The 21,563-nt window shown below is 50.5% G+C and overlaps 1 protein-coding gene across 3 annotated transcripts in view; it reads right to left on the bottom strand.

Moving 5' to 3' along the window:
• Positions 1–688: 688 nt before the first annotated feature.
• The window catches only part of EML1 (EMAP like 1), a 176,380-nt gene continuing 155,505 nt past the window's right edge, over positions 689–21,563 (bottom strand). For all 3 annotated transcript variants that reach the window (XM_045775381.2, XM_045775383.2, XM_045775385.2), the window contains 9 exons: positions 20,472–20,597; positions 20,094–20,225; positions 17,407–17,474; positions 15,124–15,212; positions 5,857–5,954; positions 5,667–5,754; positions 4,120–4,215; positions 2,627–2,757; positions 689–1,974 (listed from right to left, as the gene is read on the bottom strand). In XM_045775381.2, coding sequence (XP_045631337.2) covers positions 1,849–1,974; positions 2,627–2,757; positions 4,120–4,215; positions 5,667–5,754; positions 5,857–5,954; positions 15,124–15,212; positions 17,407–17,474; positions 20,094–20,225; positions 20,472–20,597 — 954 coding nt within the window. In that variant the 3' untranslated portion in view covers positions 689–1,848. The remainder of the gene's footprint in view (positions 1,975–2,626; positions 2,758–4,119; positions 4,216–5,666; positions 5,755–5,856; positions 5,955–15,123; positions 15,213–17,406; positions 17,475–20,093; positions 20,226–20,471; positions 20,598–21,563) is intronic.

The raw sequence follows: 21,563 nt of genomic DNA, 5'->3' as shown, positions 1-21,563 counted from the left end.
AGGGTTGCATGCTCCTCCGACTGAGCCAGCCAGGCTCCCTTCAGCTGAATTCCTTTTTTTTTTTTTTTAAGACTTATTAATTTATTTTAGAGAGAGAAAGAGAGAGAGCATGAGCAGGAGATGCGGAGGGAGAGGGAGAGAGAACCCCAAGCAGACTCTGCACTGAGCCCATGAGGAGCCCAACGCGGGGCACAATCCTATGACCCCAAGATCACGACCCAAGCTGAAAGGAAGAGTCGGACGCCCAACCGACCACACCACCCAGGTGCCCCTACGCTGAATTCTTTATAGTCCTCGAGTCTGATGAGTGCTTACACGCTGAACGCAAGCTAGAGCTCCATCTGCGAAGGACACAGGTGAGAACGAGAAATATGTCTATGAAACAGAATATAGTGTGAATCATATCTAATTTTAAATATTTTAATTTATATATTTTCATGATTATAGGTCAATAAGAAATCCTTTTCAGATTTAATTTCATTATAGAATATATTTGATAGGGATACATACAAACAGATTCTTCTCTAATACGCGTGTCTGCCCGCGGCCCGCACGCGCGCAGCAGGCTGGAGACGGACGAAACACGCTTCCAAGCGCGGTGCTTAAGCGGCCGTTCTATGAACAGCCAGCGCCGTGGAGCTCAGGCAACCCCACTCCTACTCGCCTGGAACAAGCAGAAATCTCAGCGTTTGTGTTTAAGTCTGTTTATTACTCTTCTATTTCAAAGTCTGAGATACATTCCCCAATGTAAACAATAAATTTCAATCTGTCACACGATCAAAATGGATCAGGCCTTCTTGACAAATGTGCCCCACCTGTGTCCTACTCATCAGAACGCAATCTTATTTTGTGGTGTAGTGAGCCATCCGTGTACGAAAGACAGGAAGGACGCTGCCCTTCGTACCTGGTGGAGCCTTCCAGACTTCTCCCCGCCGCAGGTTCATGGTACACGTAAGAGATACCGTTTTGACTTGGTCTACTTGGTCTTAAAATACAAATATACAATGTCCACAAGCATAAAATAGTAAAGCCTAGCCTTACGTCTGTATGATGAATTTCTACAATCCTATACAATACCAGACATGCCAGCTCATAGACAGAAGCAGGGGGCTCGAGGTCTCCACCACTCTTCCGGGCACGCGAGCACGGGGCCGAAGGGAGTGAGGCGGCTGCCGGACAGCGTCACGGAAAGTCTACGGTGCCTGCATACCCTGCTGACAAATTTCAGTTAATCTGGAGTACAATCTGCTTCACTCGGGAAGAATACAAGCCCTTTCTCGTCAGCCGTCAGCCTCCTGGCGGGAGGACTGCATGAACCCTTCGAGAATGTAACCAAATAAAGTCACATTTGCATTTCCTGATTCAGCTGTGCCCATCAGTCCTCCATGCTCTTGTCCATCGATTTATCCTTTTAGGACCAATGAATCAATAGCGATCGCAATTCAGTACCTCATTATTATCATAAATATTTGACTCAGCGAGCTAGATGGGGAAAGAGTAAAGCCTATGTACAATATTTTAAAAGGCATTCTGTGACCATTTTTGAAGGGTTCGTAGAAAAGTTACGAAGGATATACCAGTCACTTCTGTTGATGTCACCATAATGTAAACCCTGGCATATTGTTTAACATTAAATGTGTGCTGTTTTGTGTACTGTACAACGTAGGCGAACCGGGAACCACTGCTCTGGTGCGACGCTCACCGATTCGCTAAGCTAAGGTAACTGGTAGAGGGAGTGGTTTTCCTGAGGTTTGTCAGAACTTCTCAAACAGAACAGAAATCACAGTGGTGGGGCCTAGCACGACCCGGTGCCTGCCCCTGTTCTGCTCCCCACGCTTCCTGCTGGGACTAAATGACCCGCCACTGCATGATGCTCGTGTCCTTGCCGCCCGTGGAGATGAGGTGGCTGTCGCCACAGAGGAAATCGACGTTGGTGACGTGGCTGCTGTGCCCACTGTATACATGGCTCGGAGCCTGGGGAAGAATGAGAGAGAAAGAGCTTAACGCAGAGCGCACTACATGGAGTCGGAAAGTGCTGGAATTCTACGCCGCTTCATCCCTCACTCAGCGGCTCTCACCTGTGCACCGGCTTCGTGCACAGGTACAGGAGGGGCATGCAAACAAATGACACAGAGGCCCTCCCTGTACCCCGAGAACTGGCCTCGCGGGGGGACGGACACCGGCAGGTGACTGCCCCGGGCGGGGACGCATTCGGGGCCAGAGCGCTGTACCAGGCATGGGGCCGCCCAAAGGAGGGACCAACCAGATGCCATGGGTTGAGGGGGAAGGCCGAAGGACTTCGGGAAGGATGGGAAGGGCTCTAGGCACTGGTGTTGGCTCAGCTCAGCAGGCTGGAGCAGAGGGAGCTTGGTGGGGGAAGAGGCGTGAAGCCCACGAAGGAAGCCACAGGGGTAGAGGAGCCAGCTCGAAGGGCTCTGTGGGTGGGGGTTCTCCCCGGAGAGCAGTGGGGAGCCCGGAAGAGCTCCAGGACGGCGGGACGACAGGGTCATGCCTGCATGGCCGACTGGCAGGTTCATGCACAGCACCCTTCTGGTCAACCACCGGACCGCCAGGTGAGGCCACGACACATGCGCCCCGGGGGCAGGGTCCATGACGAAGAGCATACCCTGAACTGTGAGCAAGGGTAAGCGAACAGGTGCACTTTGCCGAAGTCGTCGCCAGTGGACAGCAGCTTTCTCTCGTGGGCCCGACACACGGCGTTGATGTCGGTTCCGTCAGAGCCTTCCGGCCACACTCCTAAAATGAAGACCACAGACAGGGCCCTGAAACCCCAGGGACACTAGGCCACGCTGCATGGGGACTGCCACTGAGCTCTCATGGAGATCAGACCCCCGGAGGCCGTGGCTTTTGAAGCCGGGGCCAGCCCCCAGCCTGCCTGCGATCGTCTCCCAGGGCAATTCCCAGATCATCTGTCCCATCACAGGGGAGAGCTACGGCAAGCTTTCTGGGCTCCCACAATTTTTGGGGGGCCCTTACTTCTTGACTCTACAGCAGAGAGCGTGCCAGAAACCCTGGCTTTGGATGTCTTTCCTTTATTCCCAAAGCATCTGAGGGGAAGCTGACTAGTCCTCAGCCTACAGCTTCCTAACTTTTGGGTTTTTTGGGGTAAATGTTTATATGTGAGTCTCTCCAAAGGCCTGTTTAATCCTGTGTGTGCCTTTCAGGTGTTTTTTGGTTTTTTTTTTTTTAAGATTTAATTTATATATAGAGACAGAGTGGGGGGAGGAGCAGAGGGAGAAGGACAAGCAGGCTCTGTGCTGAGCGCGGAGCCCGACCTGGGGTTCGATCCCACGACCCTGAGATCATGACCTGAGCTGAAATCAAGAGCCAGACGCTCAACCGAATGAGCCACCCAGACCCCCCTCAGGTGTTTCTGGGTACCCGCTCCTTGTGGCCGCTCCGGCGGCATCCGGCAGGTGTCGTGTCCGCCTGTCATGGGTCTGGAGCCTGGTTGGGGGAGCAGTGTCTCCTGATCATTGCTCTGGGAAACCCTTTTGGTCCCAATAACTTTGGGTCTGAGACAGCTGAATGTACCTCAGTTTCTCGACTGGCAGATCCAGGGGTTCCTGGCATTTATACCAGAAAACGAGTAATGCCAGCTCTAAAGGGACTTGTGAAATTCTGACCACCTCATTGACTTACGGTCTTACATATAGAGATTATACGTACTGGCTTTTCTTTTTTAGTCTACTAAACTGTGGTAACTTATTTTACACCATTTATAAATGTACTCCAACCTCAACTTTAAAGGACGTGAAAAATTTAAGGAACCAAAAAAAAAAAAAAAACCCAAAAACCCTCTAACAAATGATAAAGAAATAGATTGATTTAGTGCCATCTGGCCCATCTCTCTAGGAAGTTTGCACAACCTCATGGGAGAAGATTCTAGAACATTATCTCAAGACTCATTTAATACAATAGAAAAGGGTTAAGCCTATCTCTGGTTCTCGCCTGGCCTTCCCATGGGAGCTGCAGGGAGCGCGTCCTTGTAGGGACGGTGGCAAAACCGTGACTATGAGAGTTCATAACTATTAGAGAAATATTCTAAAAGTGGATACACGTTATGTTTGAACTGAATGAAAGCTTCAGAAAACTTACCAAAGACATGGAACCCCAAAGTGCAGGTGTACGTAGCCCATTCAATGTCTCTCGTAGTTTCCACACTTACGACTTGCTTACAAGCAGAGGGAACCCCTGGAAAAAGCAAACCCAAGTCTGGTGACATCTGGGCCAAAGGTCCCCCCGCCCCCGACAAGGCTGGCCCTTGGAGCCCTGCCCCGCCAGCGACAGAGCCCTGCGGAGGGGGACCCCTTCCATTTCCCAGCCCCGTGGGAGCCGCGCTCACAGCTACAACTGTGCCCGAGCCCTGAGGCCTCCGTGGGCACCACCTCCCATCCATCTCCCTCTTTGAGTCTGTTTCCTGCAGTCGGGCTTCTCTTTGACCATCCGTGGGTACCTGGGTCTCCAACTGCTCAGTGATTGCCTCCCCCACCCCCCACAGAGCCCTTGAACAGCTCTGCCACCTGCTGTCACATCAGGCTCTCCAGCTGTCCCCCAACACACACACACACACACACACACACACACACACACACACACACACCCCTTCAGCCCTGAGCTAGGAGTTTCGGAAGCTTACGAAAACCAGTCATACCCAGGTGATTTGTTCCCCAAATGAGCTCTTACTCATAGAGTATGACACTGTGTCTGAGAAGATTCTAGACCCGTGGCCTATTTCTGAAATGCGTCCCCCTGCTTCTGCCCTGTGCCAGGCAGTACCTTGGAGAGAGCAGAGAGGAAGACCAGGTGCCACCTGGCACGGGCTAGTTCCCTCTTTCCTCCACCGCCAGCTGCTCGACCTGTCTGGGCCCCTCAGCAAGTGGACGGCTGCCTCCCCACCCACTGGGTCTTGATCCTCTGGCCTCACACCTGAGCCCAGATTTCCTGTCTACAAAATGCGATAAGCCTGGAAGAACTCTGGATCATGAGAGAACATGTACGTAAACTTTTTGGTACTTTTTAGTACTGTGCTTTTTAGTACCATCTGGCAGGTGGGCACCAGGCCCTCCTCATGCCCCACGATCCCCTCTGCTTAGCCCAGAGCTCGGCACATGACAGGTGCTTGATAAACGTATGAGGAGCCAGCGCACGGGGTGTGGTCTGTGCTGAGCAAGGGCCAGCCTTTTCGTCTTGAGTGCTCTCAGGTCCTGCCTGGACACAGACACTGCCAGGAGGGGTGGGGAGAGAAGCAGGAGGGGCCCCGGGGGCTGCTGTCCCCCTGCAGGAGAGACCTCACTGTGTCTGCCTGCTTGGGATGACACCTTCACAAGGGTCCCCACTCTCTCCTGCCCCAACTGCCCCCCTCGGGCCTCTCCCTCCAGGATTTGGCATTCTCATCCTTGGAGCCCATGTCTTCTCCTTGGAGCCCACGTCAGCCCCAGCCCTGAAGGATCTCGGTGGCAGGAAGGATCTTAGAGGTGGCCCTGCCCAACTCCCCTGTTTTATAGAAAAGGAAACCGAGGCCTGGAGGTGACAGCACGTGCCGAGGCAGTAGGGAAGCAGGGTTTTGCAGGAGACCCCATTTTAGTCTCAGAGTGAACGTTCTATTAGATCTGAACCCAGACAAGCCCCGGGGTGCTACTCACAGTAAAGGATTTCATAGTCTCCAGAATTTGACACGAGGAACTGTGAGTTCACAGACCAGTCCAGGTGAGTAATGAAGCTGGAATGACCCTGGGCGAGAAGAGCAGCATGCGTTTCACGCGCCTCGTAAATTCCCGGCACGACGGGCACGCGGTGACCACACCCCCCCACGGAAAAGAGAAGAGCGCCTACCGAGCACTTGCCAACACGCGTGTACTTCCTGCCGTTGTCGCTGACTCCGTAGATGTAGATGCAGTTGTCATGGGAGCCGATGGCCAAGAAGGTCCCATCTGCAGAAACATGCAGACGACGTTTATTTTAAAAATAAACACTTACCAATGACAAGGGATAATACTAGTGACATCACAGCTTTAGAAATTTAGCCAAATCAGTGACTCAACTCAAAGAGAATTGTTTGCTTTTTAGGGAGTCCTATACCACTTCCAAAGCTGTCTTTTGAAAATCTGCCCCGACCAGATCTCTCCCCTTATAAGCCCCATCCCAGCCACTCCCACATGGAAGGCCCGAGACTCATTCCCTCCGTGGCTGGCTGATGAGACCCTCCAGGACGCGGCCACATCGCTCCTCCCTGAGCGCCAGGCTCTCTCAGACCTCTGCGCATACTGTCCTCCCTCCCACCCCTCTGCCCTGCCTGGAAGGTCCCTCCCACCTCACCTGTACACACACTGTCCTCCCTCCCACCCCTGCCCTGCCTGGAAGGCCCCTCCTAATTCACCTGTGCACGCACTGTCCTCCCTCCCGCCACCTGCCTTGCCTGGAAGGCCCTTCCCTCCTCTCTTCCCATAGGCCATGGGTTACCATTTTCATCTGGGCTCTGGCCTCAGGAAAGCCTAAGGAACGGGGCTTCAGTGCTCATGTGGAAACACAGGGAAGGAGCTCAATGTAACAGAAAAGCAGAGCCCGCCTTTGCAGCCGGCCGAGGAACTTGCCAAGTGTGAAGGCGAAGCAGGGAGATCCAGGATACGCGGGGAAGGAAGCAATGCCTGAGACACTAATCCAGAGGTCAGCCTTTCCTGAGGCCAGGAAGCAGAAGGAAGGAGGCAGGAACCATGGGGGCGGCGGGCGCCCTGAGGCCCAGAATGGAACACAGAGCAGCGGGGTCTCCGCACACTGGCTCGGGGACCGCGGATGCGTCCCTGCTCACACCGAGCGCCAGTGCCTCCGTCCGCAAAGCACGGCAACGGCGCCTTTTCACAGCAGTTCGGAGGATTCCCTGGGCAGTGTCTGTAAAGGTCCTGGTGGCCACTGGCCATCATGTCTTTAATAAATGTTCTCCCCCCCAACCACTGTTCTCAGATTTTCCTTCTCCCAAGGTAGGGACCCCTATAGGAAACAGCATGGCCTGACATCATCAGGAAATGGTATTTCAGAAAGTCCTAGCCTGGGCCAGGTCAAAATAAGGGTGTTGGCAAGACCAAGTCAGCCTGTCCCATGCGGGAATCCTGGTGGAACGGGGTAATAAGGCCAAGGACAGTGGAGGCCTGGAGAAGGAGACCATCTGTGGCTGATAGCTCTTGAGAAGGCCAGAGAGCTGCATGGGAGGTCCTACCCTTGGTTCCCCCAACTGACCGGGCCCTGACGGTAATGATGATGATGGACACTAAAGGCTGCCCATAATTATTCTCAAATTAGAACAGTCCACACTTACGTAGTGCCCACTAGGTACCGTCCTCTATTCATGTATTTCATCCTCATAAACCCTACAGACAGGTAGATATGACGCCCATTTTTCAGGAGAGGAAACTCAGGCACAAGTGGTGAAGTAACTTCCCAAGGTCACACAGGTGTACGGAAGCTGGGATTCGAACCCAGGCAGTCTGACTCCAGAGCCTGGAGCATTTCGTTGCTGACTCTGTTGGCCCTATGACACAGATTAAGGGTAAAGCACAGGGGAAAGCCTGCCACGTGATGTGTCATCGCCACACGACGTTGGCTTGTACACTCTTAAACTATGATCTCAAGATAAGAACTACCGTGTCATCTGTTAACTCTCTTTCATAATGGAACCGTTTGTTATAATTCTGACGGCTCCAGCTCTAGAATTTCGACTGTTCTAAGTACCTCCCATGGTGGGATCACGCAACACTTGTCTTTTTGTGTCTGCTGTATTTCACTCAGCATAACGTCCTCAAGAGTCATCAGTGTTACAGCATGTGTTAACATTTCCTTCTTTTTATTTTTTTATTTTTTTTAAAGATTTTATTTATTTATTTGACAGAGACAGAGACAGCCAGCGAGAGAGGGAACACAAGCAGGGGGAGTGGGAGAGGAAGAAGCAGGTTCATAGCGGAGGAGCCTGATGTGGGGCTCGATCCCGTAACGCCGGGACCACGCCCTGAGCCGAAGGCAGACGCATAACCGCTGCGCTACCCAGGCGCCCCAGCATTTCCTTCTTTTTAAAGGCTGAATAATATTCTGCTGAATGGCTATACCACATTTTGCTTTTCCATCCACCTAGAAGGACACTGGGGTTGCTTCCACAGCTTAGAATAATTATTATAGAGTAATAATGCTATAAACATGGTGTACAAATGTCTCTTTGAGACAAGGGCACCTGGTTAATGAAGAAAAGCTCCAAAGTCTGAGAAGCAGAGGTGCTGGTAGAAAGAGCTTTCTGGCCTCCAGGGAATGGCCATGAGTATAACTGACAAGAAATGCAAATATATTCCCCAAAGGACTCTGTGCATGTCAGCAAGAGCTGATAGGTACCTGAGGGCTTTCTAGGAAAAGAGGGTGTAGACGAGGGCCTCTTGCCCTTCACGGACATTCAAAATAAAAAGGAAATGATGAGAAACACATAAAACACATAAAAGAATGCAGAATACTGGCCAGAATTAACAGTAAAATAGGCTACTTCAAGAATGAAAGGCCTTCTGAGCTGAGTAAGCACCTTCTCAACATCGAGAAAAGGTTCCGAGGTGTCTGGGGGGCTGTCTGTTTAGGGTGAGAAGTGTGAACTTTGCTCAGGCACAGGGAAAACCCATCTGGAAGGGCTGCTCCTTCTCTAATGCTACCTGGGGAGATTAAGAACACAGCTCCAGCGTGAGGTAAGACCACCATCTGTTAGCTTACAGAAGGATTCCTACAGAGCAGTGGCAGCTCAGTCCTGGCCAAGTATTTCCAAGGACGAAACTGCTATTTCCACGTGTTCACATGGCTGAATACCCTGCCATCACAGAAACACAGCATTTCCTGAAACACCTGCATCCAATGACAAGGCCTGGAAGCAAGGGCCCGCCTGAGCACTCCTGGCACCCACACTGTCAGAAGGACTCGGGCGCCAAACTTCCAGTGGCTTCCACCGGCCTGTGCTGAGGAAACTGCTCTACGTGTGGTAACTATCGCAGACGGAAACAGAGGATATATACTTCCGTTCAAGATGGCACCCAACGCACCGCCACTGACTGAGCACTGTTAAGGGGGACAGAGAACAAATTCCTTATCTTGGAAATTGGTAAATTCAGTAAAAGAAGACAGCTTGGGTGGTGTAATCAGTTAAGCATCCAACTCTCAGATTCAGGTCAGGTTGTGATCTCAGGGTTGTGAGATTGAGCCCCACATCAGGTTCCACGCTCAGCACAGAGTCTGCTTAAGACTGTCTCTCCCTCTGCCCTTCCCCAATGCTTGCTCTCTCTCTCTCTCTCTCTCTCTCTCAAATAAATAAATCTTAAAAAAAAAAAAGAAATCATGCATTTATCTTGACTTTCCTTAATGAACGCTACCATGCTATTGGGTAACAAAATAGATGATGAGCCATTTTTCTTTATAGAAATATTATATCTAATAAGTGAAAAAGAAAATCTAACATTGGCAAACCACTCATTTGCAGCCCCAATTGTGAACTGGGGGTACCAACAGCTACTAATATCACAAAAAGTGAGAGAAGCAGATGTGAGTCTCTGGTAGCTGGAAGACAGCAATGCATGCAGAACCTGAATGGGATCCAGCCTGTAGAAGCAAACGTTGCATCAGAGGAAGTCCAGGGGACAGAGGAACACGTTAAAGGGCACCATGAGGACACGCTCAGCAAAATCCACAGTAGAGAAAACACGGCGGGAAAAATGAGCCCATTCCTTCAACAAGTGAACAGTGCACACAAGAGAGGGTGGGGGAGGGGGTGGGGAGGGAGGGAGAGAACAAGCACAGGAACTATGGATTAATAGGGACTTCAGAGACATATCAGGCAATTACCACATGTGAGACTTTTCTTGGATCTCAATTTAAACTGTGAAAAAAAAGTCAAGTGAAAATTTGAATACTGACTTCGAATACCTGATGATATTAAGAAGTTAATGCTATTTGGGCTGAGGGTGACAGGGACACTGTGGCTATGTTAAAAATAAGCGGGCAGGGCTTCCAGCTGTGGCCCAGTGAGAAGCCCGGGGAATCCTCTCCCCATAAAGCGAAGATAAAGATGCACAAAACTGACAAAAATAACCGTTTCCACACTGTGGAAATCGATCCAAAGACATAAAACCATCTGAGAAATGTTTTATACTTAACAAGCTGCGGAATCTGGGGTGAGGAAGTATGAGTCCACGGTGCGCTCGCCTGGGGCTATGCTCACCCCTCCCACCAGCCCGGCTGGCCCCGAGGTTCTGGCCCGGAAGAGCGGGCTGTGAGGACCAGCGGCTTTGTTTCCGCGGTCAGGCGGCTCACTCCGCACAAAGCCCCGGCGATGCGCAGGCCCAGCAGCACCATGGACAGAAGTGGCCGTCTGCAGGGCAGCTGAGCAGACAGGGCCGAGGGCTGTAGTGGCCTGCGGTCATGGCTGTGGCTGCAGGAGCCTATTCCTGGTGATGGGGGCCACGTGCAGGCGTGGGGCAGGCGGGAGAGGACCCCGGCTGTCCAGACGCTCACGGCCACGCTGACCTTGCACGCAAGCCCAGGGAAGACGCCAAAGGGCCAGCAGAAGTAGAAGCCGGGCAGACCGGGAAACGGCCTCAACTCCAGATGCGCCCTTCTACCCGCACACACGTCGGCGGGCAGAGGGCGCGAGCCTTCCTGGCTGGAGGTGTCTGAGCGCAACTCTGTCCCATCCTCCATCCAAAATGCACAAAGCCAAACCGAGAGAGCCGAAAAGAGAAACTAACAGGTTCCAGGTACAGCTGGAGATTTCAATCCTTCCCTCTCAGCAACTGGCGAGCAGTCAGACCGGGTGGTGGTAAGGACACAGATGACTTGAACGACACATCAGTCGGCTCTGAACACTGTCCACCAGCTTGTGCGGCCGACCAATAGAGAACACTCCACCCAAGAGTGCAGGACACACATTCTCCGCAAGGACACCTGGGACGTCGTCCGGGATAGAACCCGTGCCAGGCTATCAAAACAAGTCTCGATGAAGTAAAAGTGATTAAAGTCATCCAAAATACATTCTAGGCCACGATGGAGTTAAGTTAGAGAACAACAGGAGGAAATATGGGAAATCCCCCAAATATTCGGAAATTACACAATACATATCTAAATAACCCACAGGCCAAAGAAGAACTCATTAAGGGAATTAGGAAATACTTTGAACGGAATGGAAATGAAAACACAACATATCAAAATTTATGGGATGTGACTGAGACAGTGCTCAAGGGGAAATTTTTTTTCTTAGAGAAGGGGAGAGAGACAAAAGGAAGGGAAGGGGCAGAGGGAGAGGGAGAGAGAGCATCTCAAGCAGGCTCCACACCTAGCATGGAGCCCAACGTGGGACTCGATCTCATGACCCTGAGATCATGCCCTGAGCCAAAATCAAGAGTTAGACGCTTAACCAAATAAGCCACCCAGGCGCCCCTCGAAGGGAAATCAAGCAGAGGAAGGGAAAAACAAAGATGAGAACAGAAAAAAAAAAAAAAAAAGGAAAATCAATGAAAACAAAAGTTGGTTCTTTGAAAAGATCAACAGAATCGACAAACCTTTAGCCAGACTGACCAAGAGGAAAAGAAAGGAGACAGAGTTTCCAGAATTAAGAATGAACGAGAAGACCTCACTGCCGACCTCAGAAAAATTTAAAGGATTATAAGCAAATATTATGAATGATTTAGTGCCAGTCGAGTAGACAACTTAGCAGAAATGGACAATTTACCAAAACTGAATCAGGAAGAAATAAACACTCTGAATAGACCTACAAGAAACTGCATCGGTAGTTAAAAACCCTCCCGTAAGGAAAAGCCCAGATGGCTCACTAAATTCACATGAATTCTACCAAATATTTAATAAAGAAATAATATTAATCCTTAAGAAACTCTCTCAGAAGATAAGCACGGAAGGACCACCTCCCACCTTACGCTGCAGGACAACAGCACTTTCGTATCTATGCCACACAAAACCATCGCAAGAAAAGAGAACTACAGACCGATATCCCTCGGGAACAGGGACGCAAAAGTCCTTAACATTAACCCATGGAATCAGTGATATATAAAGAGAATTGATACACCATGACCAAGTGGGATTTGTCCCAGGAATGCAAAGTTGGGTTAACCCCTGAAAATCAATATAATAGACCATATTAATAAAATGAAGGATTAAAAAAAATCACTTAATCATCTTAGTAGTTACATTTGACCCCAAAAAGGCATTTGACAAAATCCGACAGCCATTCATGATGAGAACCCTAAACAAATTAGGAATAGAAATGGCCTTCCTCATCATACTAAAAGGGCACTAATGTTGGGGCGCCTGGGTGGCACAGCGGTTAAGCGTCTGCCTTCGGCTCAGGGCGTGATCCTGGCGTTATGGGATCGAGCCCCACATCAGGCTCCTCCGCTATGAGCCTGCTTCTTCCTCTCCCACTCCCCCTGCTTGTGTTCCCTCTCTCGCTGGCTGTCTCTATCCTGTCGAATAAATAAATAAAATCTTTAAAAAAAAAAAAAAAAGGGCACTAACGTCATACTTAATGGTGAATGACCGAATGCTCTTCTTCCTAAGACGGCGAGCGAGGCAAGGGTACGTTCTTGCCACTTCCGTCCAACGCGGTCCTGGAAGCGCTACCCGACGCAAGAGAGAAGGAATAACTAAAGGCCCCCAGATTGGAAAGGGAGAAATAAAACCGTCTTTATTTGCAGATGACATGATCCTGTAGGAAGAAAGTACCAAGGATTTTACACACACACACACACGCACGCACACACACGACTACTAAGACTACTGAAAGAGTTTAGCAAGGTCACAGGATATAAGATCCATGTGCAAAAATTGGTTTTATTTCTCTATACTAGCAACCAACATCCTGAAAATAAAGTTAAGAAGATAATTCCGTTGATAATGACACAAAGATAACTGACTGGAAAATAAATTTGACAAAGGAAGTGTGACTTGCGCACCGAAAACTATGAAACATTGCTGAGAAAAATGGAAGAAGATATAAATAAATGGACAGACATTCTGTGTTTAAGAATCAAAAGACTCAGCACTGCCAAGCCAGCAGTTCTCCCCGTATCGATCTACAAATTCCACATTAAATCAACATTAAATCCCTATTAAAATCCTGGCAGATTTTAGAAATGGACGAGCGGTCCTAAAATTTATATACAAATGGTGAGGACCCAAAGCAGCCAAAACAACTCTGAAAAGGAACGGCCCAGTTGGAGGAGTCAGACTACTCATCTTCGAAACTTACTCTGCACTCCCCGTAATCCAGACAGCGTGGTATTGGCACAGGGGTGGACATCTACGTGAACACAACAGAACTGAGAACCCAAAATAAACCTTTATACTTTATATGTCAGTTGGTTTGTGACAGAAGTGTCAACGTTATCTGATAGGGAAAGGGCTGTCTTTTGAACAAATGATCCTGGGATAATTTACATGCAGAACAAATCGAACTTTTACCCTTTGCAATGCACAAGAATCACCTAGATGTAAGGGCTAAAATAATCTTTTTTTTTCTTTTTTTTAGGAGAGGGAGAAAGAGGCCAGAGAAGGGCAGAGGGAGAGAGAGAGAGAGAGAGAGAGAGAGAGAGAGAGAGAGAATCTCAAGCAGACTCCCTGATGAGCATGGAGCCAGAAGCGGGACTCGATCCCACAACCCTGAGATCATGACCTGAGCTGAAACCAAGGGTCGGATACTTAACTGACTAAGCCACCGAAAGGCGCCCCAAAGCTCACCTTTCTGAAAGAAAGCAGAGGGGAAAAGCTTCATGACTTGGGTGCGACACCAGAAGCATGATCCATCAAAGAAAAACCTGAGAAACTGGACTTCATCAAAATGGAAAGCTTTTGCTTCAAAAGACCCCATTACGAAGATGAAAAGACAAGCCACCCCCTGGGAGAAAACATTTGCAAGTCACGTAGCTGGTAATGAACTTACACACAGACTATAGAAAGTGCACTTACACCTCAAGAGTAAGACGGACAACTAACTAGAAAGCATGCAAATATCTGCAAAGGTATTTCAGCAAAGATACAGGAGTGAGTGACAGGCACAGGCAAACACGCCCAGCAACTCTGATGGTTGAGGGGAGGTGCAAGTTAAAACCACAGTGGGGTACTACTCCAGCCCTACCAGAACGGCCGTCCGGAGAGAGGCAGGTAATAACGGGTGTTTGGTGGAAATGCAGAGAAAAGCCAGAACCCTTGCACGTTGCTGGTGGGAACCTAAGACGTGCAGCGTCCCCGGCGAGCAGTCTGGCCCCGTTTCATAAAATGGTAAACACAGACTGACCATGCAATCCACCAGTCCTACTAGGAATTTACTGAAGAGAAATGAAAACAAATGACCACAAAGAGACCTGCAGTGAATGTTCCCAGTGGCACTTCTCATAATAGGCAGACCAGGAACAGCCCCCATGACCCGTATGCTGACCGGATAAACACAATGGGGTATGGACACAAAGTGGAATCCTATCCGGCAGTTCAAAAGGAACAGAGTACGGATACACGCCTAACAACCTGAATCATTTCAAAATACAGTGTTCCGGGTAAGAGCAGCCGCATGCGACAGGCTCTGTACTACAGGATCCCATTGCCATGGAATGTCCAGAAAAGGCAATTTATAGACCAGAAAGCAGACCAGTGGTTGCCAAAGGCTGAGGGGTGGGAGTAGAGCTTAATCGCTAAGGGGCAGGGAGGGAACTTTTGGGGTGACGGAAAGGTTCTCGAATTGGTTTGTGGTGACGGCCGTACAACGGCATGAATTCACTCAGAATCTGTAAACTACACCTAAATAAAGCTGTTGAAAAATAAAGAGGCCTCATCTTTTTAAGATCTGTAAGTAATATTAACAGACGCAGGGCTAAATTCGGGGAACTGCTTCGAGGGGCGGGGGTGGGGGTTCTGGACGAGCCAGCTCGGCTGAGCGTCTGTACTTTCTGCAGCTGGGCGATGAATACACGGGGGTTCAGTATAGTTTAAGCTCCGCTCAGGAGGCTTGTGAGACTTCTTCCCTAGAAGACATCCACGCAGGATTTCGTAACTGTTGTGACTGTATGGGCAACAGTTTGCCGCTCTCACCCGGTGAGTAACGCATGACGGACAGCTGTTCGTTTCCATCCGTGTGAACGGTGACCAAGTCTTTTGTCTCCGTGTCAAACACAAACCACCTGTCGTGAACATGAGAAAAAGCACAGTAAATTGTTTGGTGAGAAAATAAAGACGGGTACACTTAACAGTAACTATTAAAAACTATTACGCTTAGGGCTTAACAAATACTCTGTATTCAATTAACAAGAACACTTTTTCCTGGCTTTTCAGGAAAAGTTCTTTCATATGAGCCTTTCCAAAAGAAAGAAACAGCATGCTGGCTTCCCTTCGAATGATTCGGTTCCAGTGTGGTGATGGGGTCCTCAGTGCTTGAGTGTTGTCACTTACATGTCAAAGGACAGAAACACTTAAGGCCGGGCCCGAGGCCAGAGGAGGCAGCAAAGGCCACCTTCACGGCCCTACCCAGAGACCTGGCCCCAGAGTAGCAGGGTGGGTCCCAGGGGGTGGGCTGGGACAGCCTCGGGGTGTCTGACCTCCCGAGAATGATGCTGGCATGCACCAGCCAGGGAAAACCAGGATGGAGAGCGGCGGAAGGCCGGCCACAGGACTCGTCTGGGCTCCGTGTCCTTGACTATAAGATGGGGCTAAGGGCCAAGACCACCGTGGAGGCTCAGTGTTAAAGCAAGCTCGAAGGGATACAGACGTGCTTCATATCCTCTGATAAGGACACGGCACTCGGGACATGTACTCTCCTGCCTGCGTGTTCTCAGCTGGTGGCAGTCACCGGGACTCCAGGGTTTTCAGGGATGAAAAGGACTGTGGGTGTCCTGCCATGGCAGCTTCAGACCCAGGTGACCCCAGACACCGTACATTCCACGGGCATGGCCAGCGAGCAGCGTGAGTTTCCCTGCCTCCCACTCCAGGGGCCTGGATGGCCCCTGAAATTTGGATTTGGCTTCTCGACTTGCGTCTTCAACAACCGTTTACCTTTAACGCGCTATTGAACGTGAACAGAGGTCAGAACATAAGAAGTGGAGAGGCTGGGGCTGATTGGGCTGTGCTCCGAAGCCCCGTGAACGGCCTTGTCCAGGGCTAAGGCCGGCACGAGGACCAGAGATACAGGAGGCATACAAGGAGGGAAGGACTAGGTTCTACGTGCCATCTCTTCCACCCACGGGACCTTGTCTGTGATTCTGAGCATCCTGGCACTGTCCCCAGGCCCTGTCCTACTGCGAATAGTCAGCACGTAGGTCTGGTGATCATTGGCTACCAGCCACTCATCAGAGCCTGCTGGGTCTGAAGCTTCCACTGTCCGCGGGAGAGTTAAAAGGAGGGTGTGTGTGTCTGTGTGTGTGCATGTGTGTGCGTGTGCACACGCGGTAAAACATTTTCATGAAGAATTCTGTTGGATATGAGGTGCCCAACTTTTAAGATACTGCGACCTGGGACTTATAAGTGGTTACTCTTTCCTTATACATACTCCACGGTCATCACAACAGAGTCTAAATGGTTTGCTTTTCAGAGAGGAAAGATGGGAGGATATCACCAAAAATATGTGAATTAAATCGCAACAAGCATACAGGTACTATGACAAACAATACAGAAGTGCAATCAAAATTACAAAACAATGATCACCAAGCCACCAGCACTGCCTGCCAGGCCACCCCAGAAAACACCTCCCACGCCATCTCCTTCAGTTGTCGGCGCCGTGCGTCTAGGCAGATAATACCGTCGCAGTTTATAAAATGAAAGAACTCAGAGAGGTTGTCTGGCTGGCTCAGAGACACACAGCCGCGGAGCGGCGGAGCGGGGATTCAAGTGCAGGCCTCCTGCCGGCCTGTCGGAGGCGCTTGGTAAGTACGTGTTAGCTGCCTCTGAGCACAGGCTCAGGATCCGGGCAGTTGCTGAATTTTCTAAAGGCAGCAAGAAAAGCATTTTTAAAATCTCGGTGCTTTGAAATGCTTTCTCGCCCGATTCCAAAGCTGAGGCTCCTCCCACAGGCTGCAGATCAGGGCTGGAGGAGCTCCACGAATCCCCCAAAATCGTAGGCAGGCCTGTGCGCGTGTGTGTATGTGTGTATGTGCACGTCTGTGTGTGGGCGGGTGGGGCGGCTTTTCTAGAAGGGTCTATGTCTTTCGTCACATTTTCCCACGTCACGAAAGCGAAGGGCCACTGTCTTCCATGCTAGTTTTGTGTTCTGGCTTAATTCTTGGTGAGTGGCTAGAAGCTGAGAGGGGCAGCTACCCCGCGCCTGTCCCTGGGGACACACAGACCTCTCGCTCTGAAAGCACGAGCCCTGCTGACACGACTTACCTCCCAGTCAGTGTTCCAACTGCAACCACAGACCCTGAAGGATGAAAACCAGAAGACTGAGCTGGATCCTAAAACATTTTAAAGGAAGTGTAAAAATTGATGGCCAGACACAGCACTACCGCAGTAAACACACACGCATGGCTGTTCCAAAGGGCTACGTGGCCCCATTTAAACAAAAAGGCTCTTTTCTCTCCGAGAGAGGAAAACGTTTTCCTACTCAGGTGAAGGTCACGTGTCCATCATACTAAATGTTGATCCCTTTAGAGATTTTTCTCTTTCTGTCTTAATTACTTTTCATACCTACAGGAATCAGAGGACAGACCAACGAGTAAATGCTCTTCTCCCAGTCTTGGGAGCCCCTTCGGTTGAGCCCCATGCTGAACGGTCAGCCTGTCGAAGGGTGTGCTTGATGCCCTGGAAATAGGACCACCGTGCCCAATGCCAGTACTAACACTGGATGAGAGCCCCCTAGGCACACAGAGCACACTCGGCAGGCCTGGAAGGATCTCGAGACGAGTAAGGCATGTTCAGGTTTGGGTCTAGTGTTCGTTACTAACGTGTCCGTCACTAACTCTGACACAAGGTGGAATGGGATTGGCGACAGAGGGAAAAGCAAGCTGTCAAGTCCCGGGAGAGGGAGAGTTAGACGAAGTTCGACGGGGTGGCTGGGAGGAGGCTTCCTGGTGCCGAGCCCCTTGGAATCGGGCCTCCCGGTCCAGGAAAGATCAGGGGTGGTGAAGGCAGGAGCAGACACTCCAATCAGTATTTTCTTAGATCAGGTGTGAAGGGAACAAGATTGTGATCAAAGAGGTAGAAACAACCCAGTGTGGGGCATACTTGAGGAATGGCAGGTAGAGAGAGCGTCACAAGGTGGAATGTCCGGCTGGGATGGAAGGCGTGTGGACGACACGAATAATGTAGGCTGTGCCGCCATTGTCAGGGCTGAGATCGCTGGGAAACAAGAACACAGCCACACGGACTCTTTTCTTTCCATAAAGAGTATGACATGACGGGGGCGCCCGGCTGGCTCAGGCAGTGGAGTGTGTGACCCTTGATCTCAGCGTTGTCAGTTCCAGCCCCATGCTGGGTGTAGAGATGACTGAACAATAATAAAATCTTAAAAAAAAAAATTAAGTGTGACGTGATTGAATCTGTGTTTTCAATACAAGTCACTTGGAGGAACTGCTCAGAAGGGCCCAAAGTGAGAGGAGACTGGTGACAGGGAGACCGAGAAGGAAGTACCCGTGGGAATGGAAATAGAGAGAGGCATTGACACGCTACTGCATAAACTCAAAAAAGAAGACCCCAGGAACTTAAAGGTACTGATTCTGTTCTCAGCAACGCTCTCTTCAAGGCGGGAGCTGTGACTCAGCTCAGGGCTGCCACCGAGCCACAGAGAGATCACCCTGAAGCTTCACTGTGTCATTAGTTCATTCAGGCTCTTAACATTTTCCAGATGAAGACACGGAGGCACAGGGAGCTTCCTGTCCAAAGCCACATGGCCAGTGGGTGAAGGAGCGAGGACTTAATCACAGCTCCTTCAGGCGCCTGGTTCTGAGCCCCTTCCCTCCTGTCAGGCTGAGGGGTGACCAGTCAGGGGAGGCGGAGGGGGATGGAGCCACCGGGATTGCTCTCAGAGGGGCTGTGGCCAAGCAGCAGCAGGGGAGGCCGCTCTCCCGATGCCACTGCCCCTGCTGTGTCTCCCCACCTGTTTCTCCAACCCCCCCCAGGGGGACAGGTCCAACACAGGACACCGCTTCTTCAGCCCCTCCTGCCGCCCGGGCCACACCCACTCTTCCCTCCGAGCCAGCTGGGGCCTTGTCGCTTCAGTGCTCAGCTCACTGTGACGGCCAGTTCTAGGCCCTCAGTGACCTTCTCGAAAGGCAAAGGGCAAGAGGGCTGAAATGCAGATCCGGCGTGCCAGGAAGTGCCGGGGCCTCTGTGGGGGCTGCGAGGAGGAGGGGGGCTACAGAGGGGCTGCGCCTGTCACGGGACAGGACATGTCATCAAGCGCACAGGCTACACGGGACATACTATACTTTGGACTCAGCGAGTACCATGTGGGGGAAGACCACGGGTTGGGGAATCAGACTGAGCTGGGTGTAGACACTGGTGCTGTCATTTGCTGATCTAGTGACCACGGCAAGTTAGTTGACTTGGCTAAGCCTCAGTTTCGAATTCAGCAACACGGCGCCCCTGCTGCTGCCGGGATGACGGCTCATACGCGCCCAGCGCCCGGTGCTCAGTAAGGACGCTAGCTGGGGGCTCCGTGCAGGTGGGACAAGGACGTCCCCGCTGGCAATGCACAATCTGAGCTCCTTCTGTGTCGACTGGAACACTAAAGCCTCAGCGTCAAACTCCAAATGCAGAGATAAATTACGTCGCCCGCGTAAATTCTCACGCCGAAGGTTCGCTGTAAATGGTGTGCGGGCTCAGGACAGGGGCTTCTGAGCAGGGGAGCCGGTGAAGGAACTCTGCTCGGGAGACCCGAACACCAGCCAACTTCAGGATGACGTGGACGGGACCACATGAGGCAATGTTTAAGGCAATGCCGACCGAAAGCGGCAAACTGGGTGACGTTTACTTTGGGACAATTTTCTATCACTATCGATTGCACGCAAAAACATAAACGAACGTGTTCCAGATGAACTTTTACAAGAAAAACGCCGTGTAATGTGCATGTCTACCTCTATCATTTTGTCCCAGACGGGCCGGTGACCAGCAGCGTCCCAGAGAGTGGCGTGCCTGTCATGCCCACAGGTCAAGAACTGAGGTTTTGAGGCGTGGATGGCCAGTCCCCAGAGCTCATCAGTGTGACCCTGCAAAGGACCAAGACAGATGACAGTCTCTGAAACACTCCAGTCGACACTCGGAGTCTCGGGGGAGGGGTGTCCACGGCAACCGCATGCTTTTGACTGTCCTCCTCGGTTTCCCTTCCCACCCAACCTAAGCCATGACAGCAACCAAAACTGACACCAGAATCATCTCCTCTTTGTAATGCTTTCTGATATCCTGATATTGCACCAAATTACAGCGCTTGGCGGGCCCGCTGGGCTGGAGCGTACCTGAGTGATGGGTGTGAAATCCCCTGACAGAGTGCCCTGCAGAACGAAGTTTCTAGTTGTGCCTATCAAGATCACGGCGCCCTTCCCCTCGGCCACTGTCCGGATGGGGCCAAACTGTTCTGGAATCTGCATTGAAAAGAAAGCATCGAAAATGTCCTTAAATATTAGCTCCACCATTCCAAATATGTGTTTATATATCATGATGACAGCTCCTCTCTCCCTTCCCCTCCCTCCCTCTCTCTCTCACATACACACTCACATGCACCCATGCACACACACACGCACGTACACACATGTATACAGGTCACATGGAGAGACAGAAAGGTCCCCGGCCAGGACTTGTTGAATGAATGATCGAAACCCCACATCTGACTTTTAAACTCCAAACATGTATGTACCTTAAAAGAATCGGCAAGAGTAAACAATAAAAAATGAAGTGTCTTTTTCTTGATAGGATTAAACAAGAAGAAATAACACTGGTTAGTTTACTCTTTTCTTCTTGTGGCTTTGGACAGCAGTAGCAGGTAAAATTTGGAAAGCAGAGAGAAGAATAACAAGCTATATGAAGCGTCCCTAAAATTTACCGTAACTTAAAATGGTAAATTCTTTGGCAACTCTGCGTGACTTAGTGTTGAAATCCTCTGTTCTTGTCGGTAAGCATAAGGAATTACCTACATTTTAAGACAAAGAATTTCCCAATACTCCAGCCGAGAACGATCTGCTGCGGTAAGATAGACACGGGTTGTCGCCCTTTACGAAAGGAACAGACTGCGGCTAGACCCCGCTGGACGACTCCGGGCACTCCAGGTCTAGAAGGGGAAGAAGCCGCTGGCTCTCTTACAAACTCCCTCCTGCAGTGCGGTGTGTTGGCACAGATTGCGGCAAAGGGGAAGATCACTCATGCTAAGGAAGAGGAGTGTAAAGAGGCTTAAAAAATGATGCGTCTGTTCCACGAAGCGGGACGAGGCTTCGGAGTTTCTGCCGCGGTCATGATTTAACACAGGTGCCCGTTCAGTCAAACGCTGGTCCAATCGTAGGCTAAAGAATGGCAGCATGATTAAAACCTCCATGAAAGGGGAAGCGATTTCCCAA

Source organism: Ursus americanus, chromosome 26, assembly GCF_024610735.1.
Source record: "Ursus americanus isolate L20-20 chromosome 26, mUrsAme1.1.p, whole genome shotgun sequence".
Lineage (NCBI taxonomy): Eukaryota > Metazoa > Chordata > Mammalia > Carnivora > Ursidae > Ursus > Ursus americanus.
The sequence above is the reverse complement of the archived record's forward strand: the minus strand, read 5'-3'. Positions and strand labels throughout refer to the sequence as shown.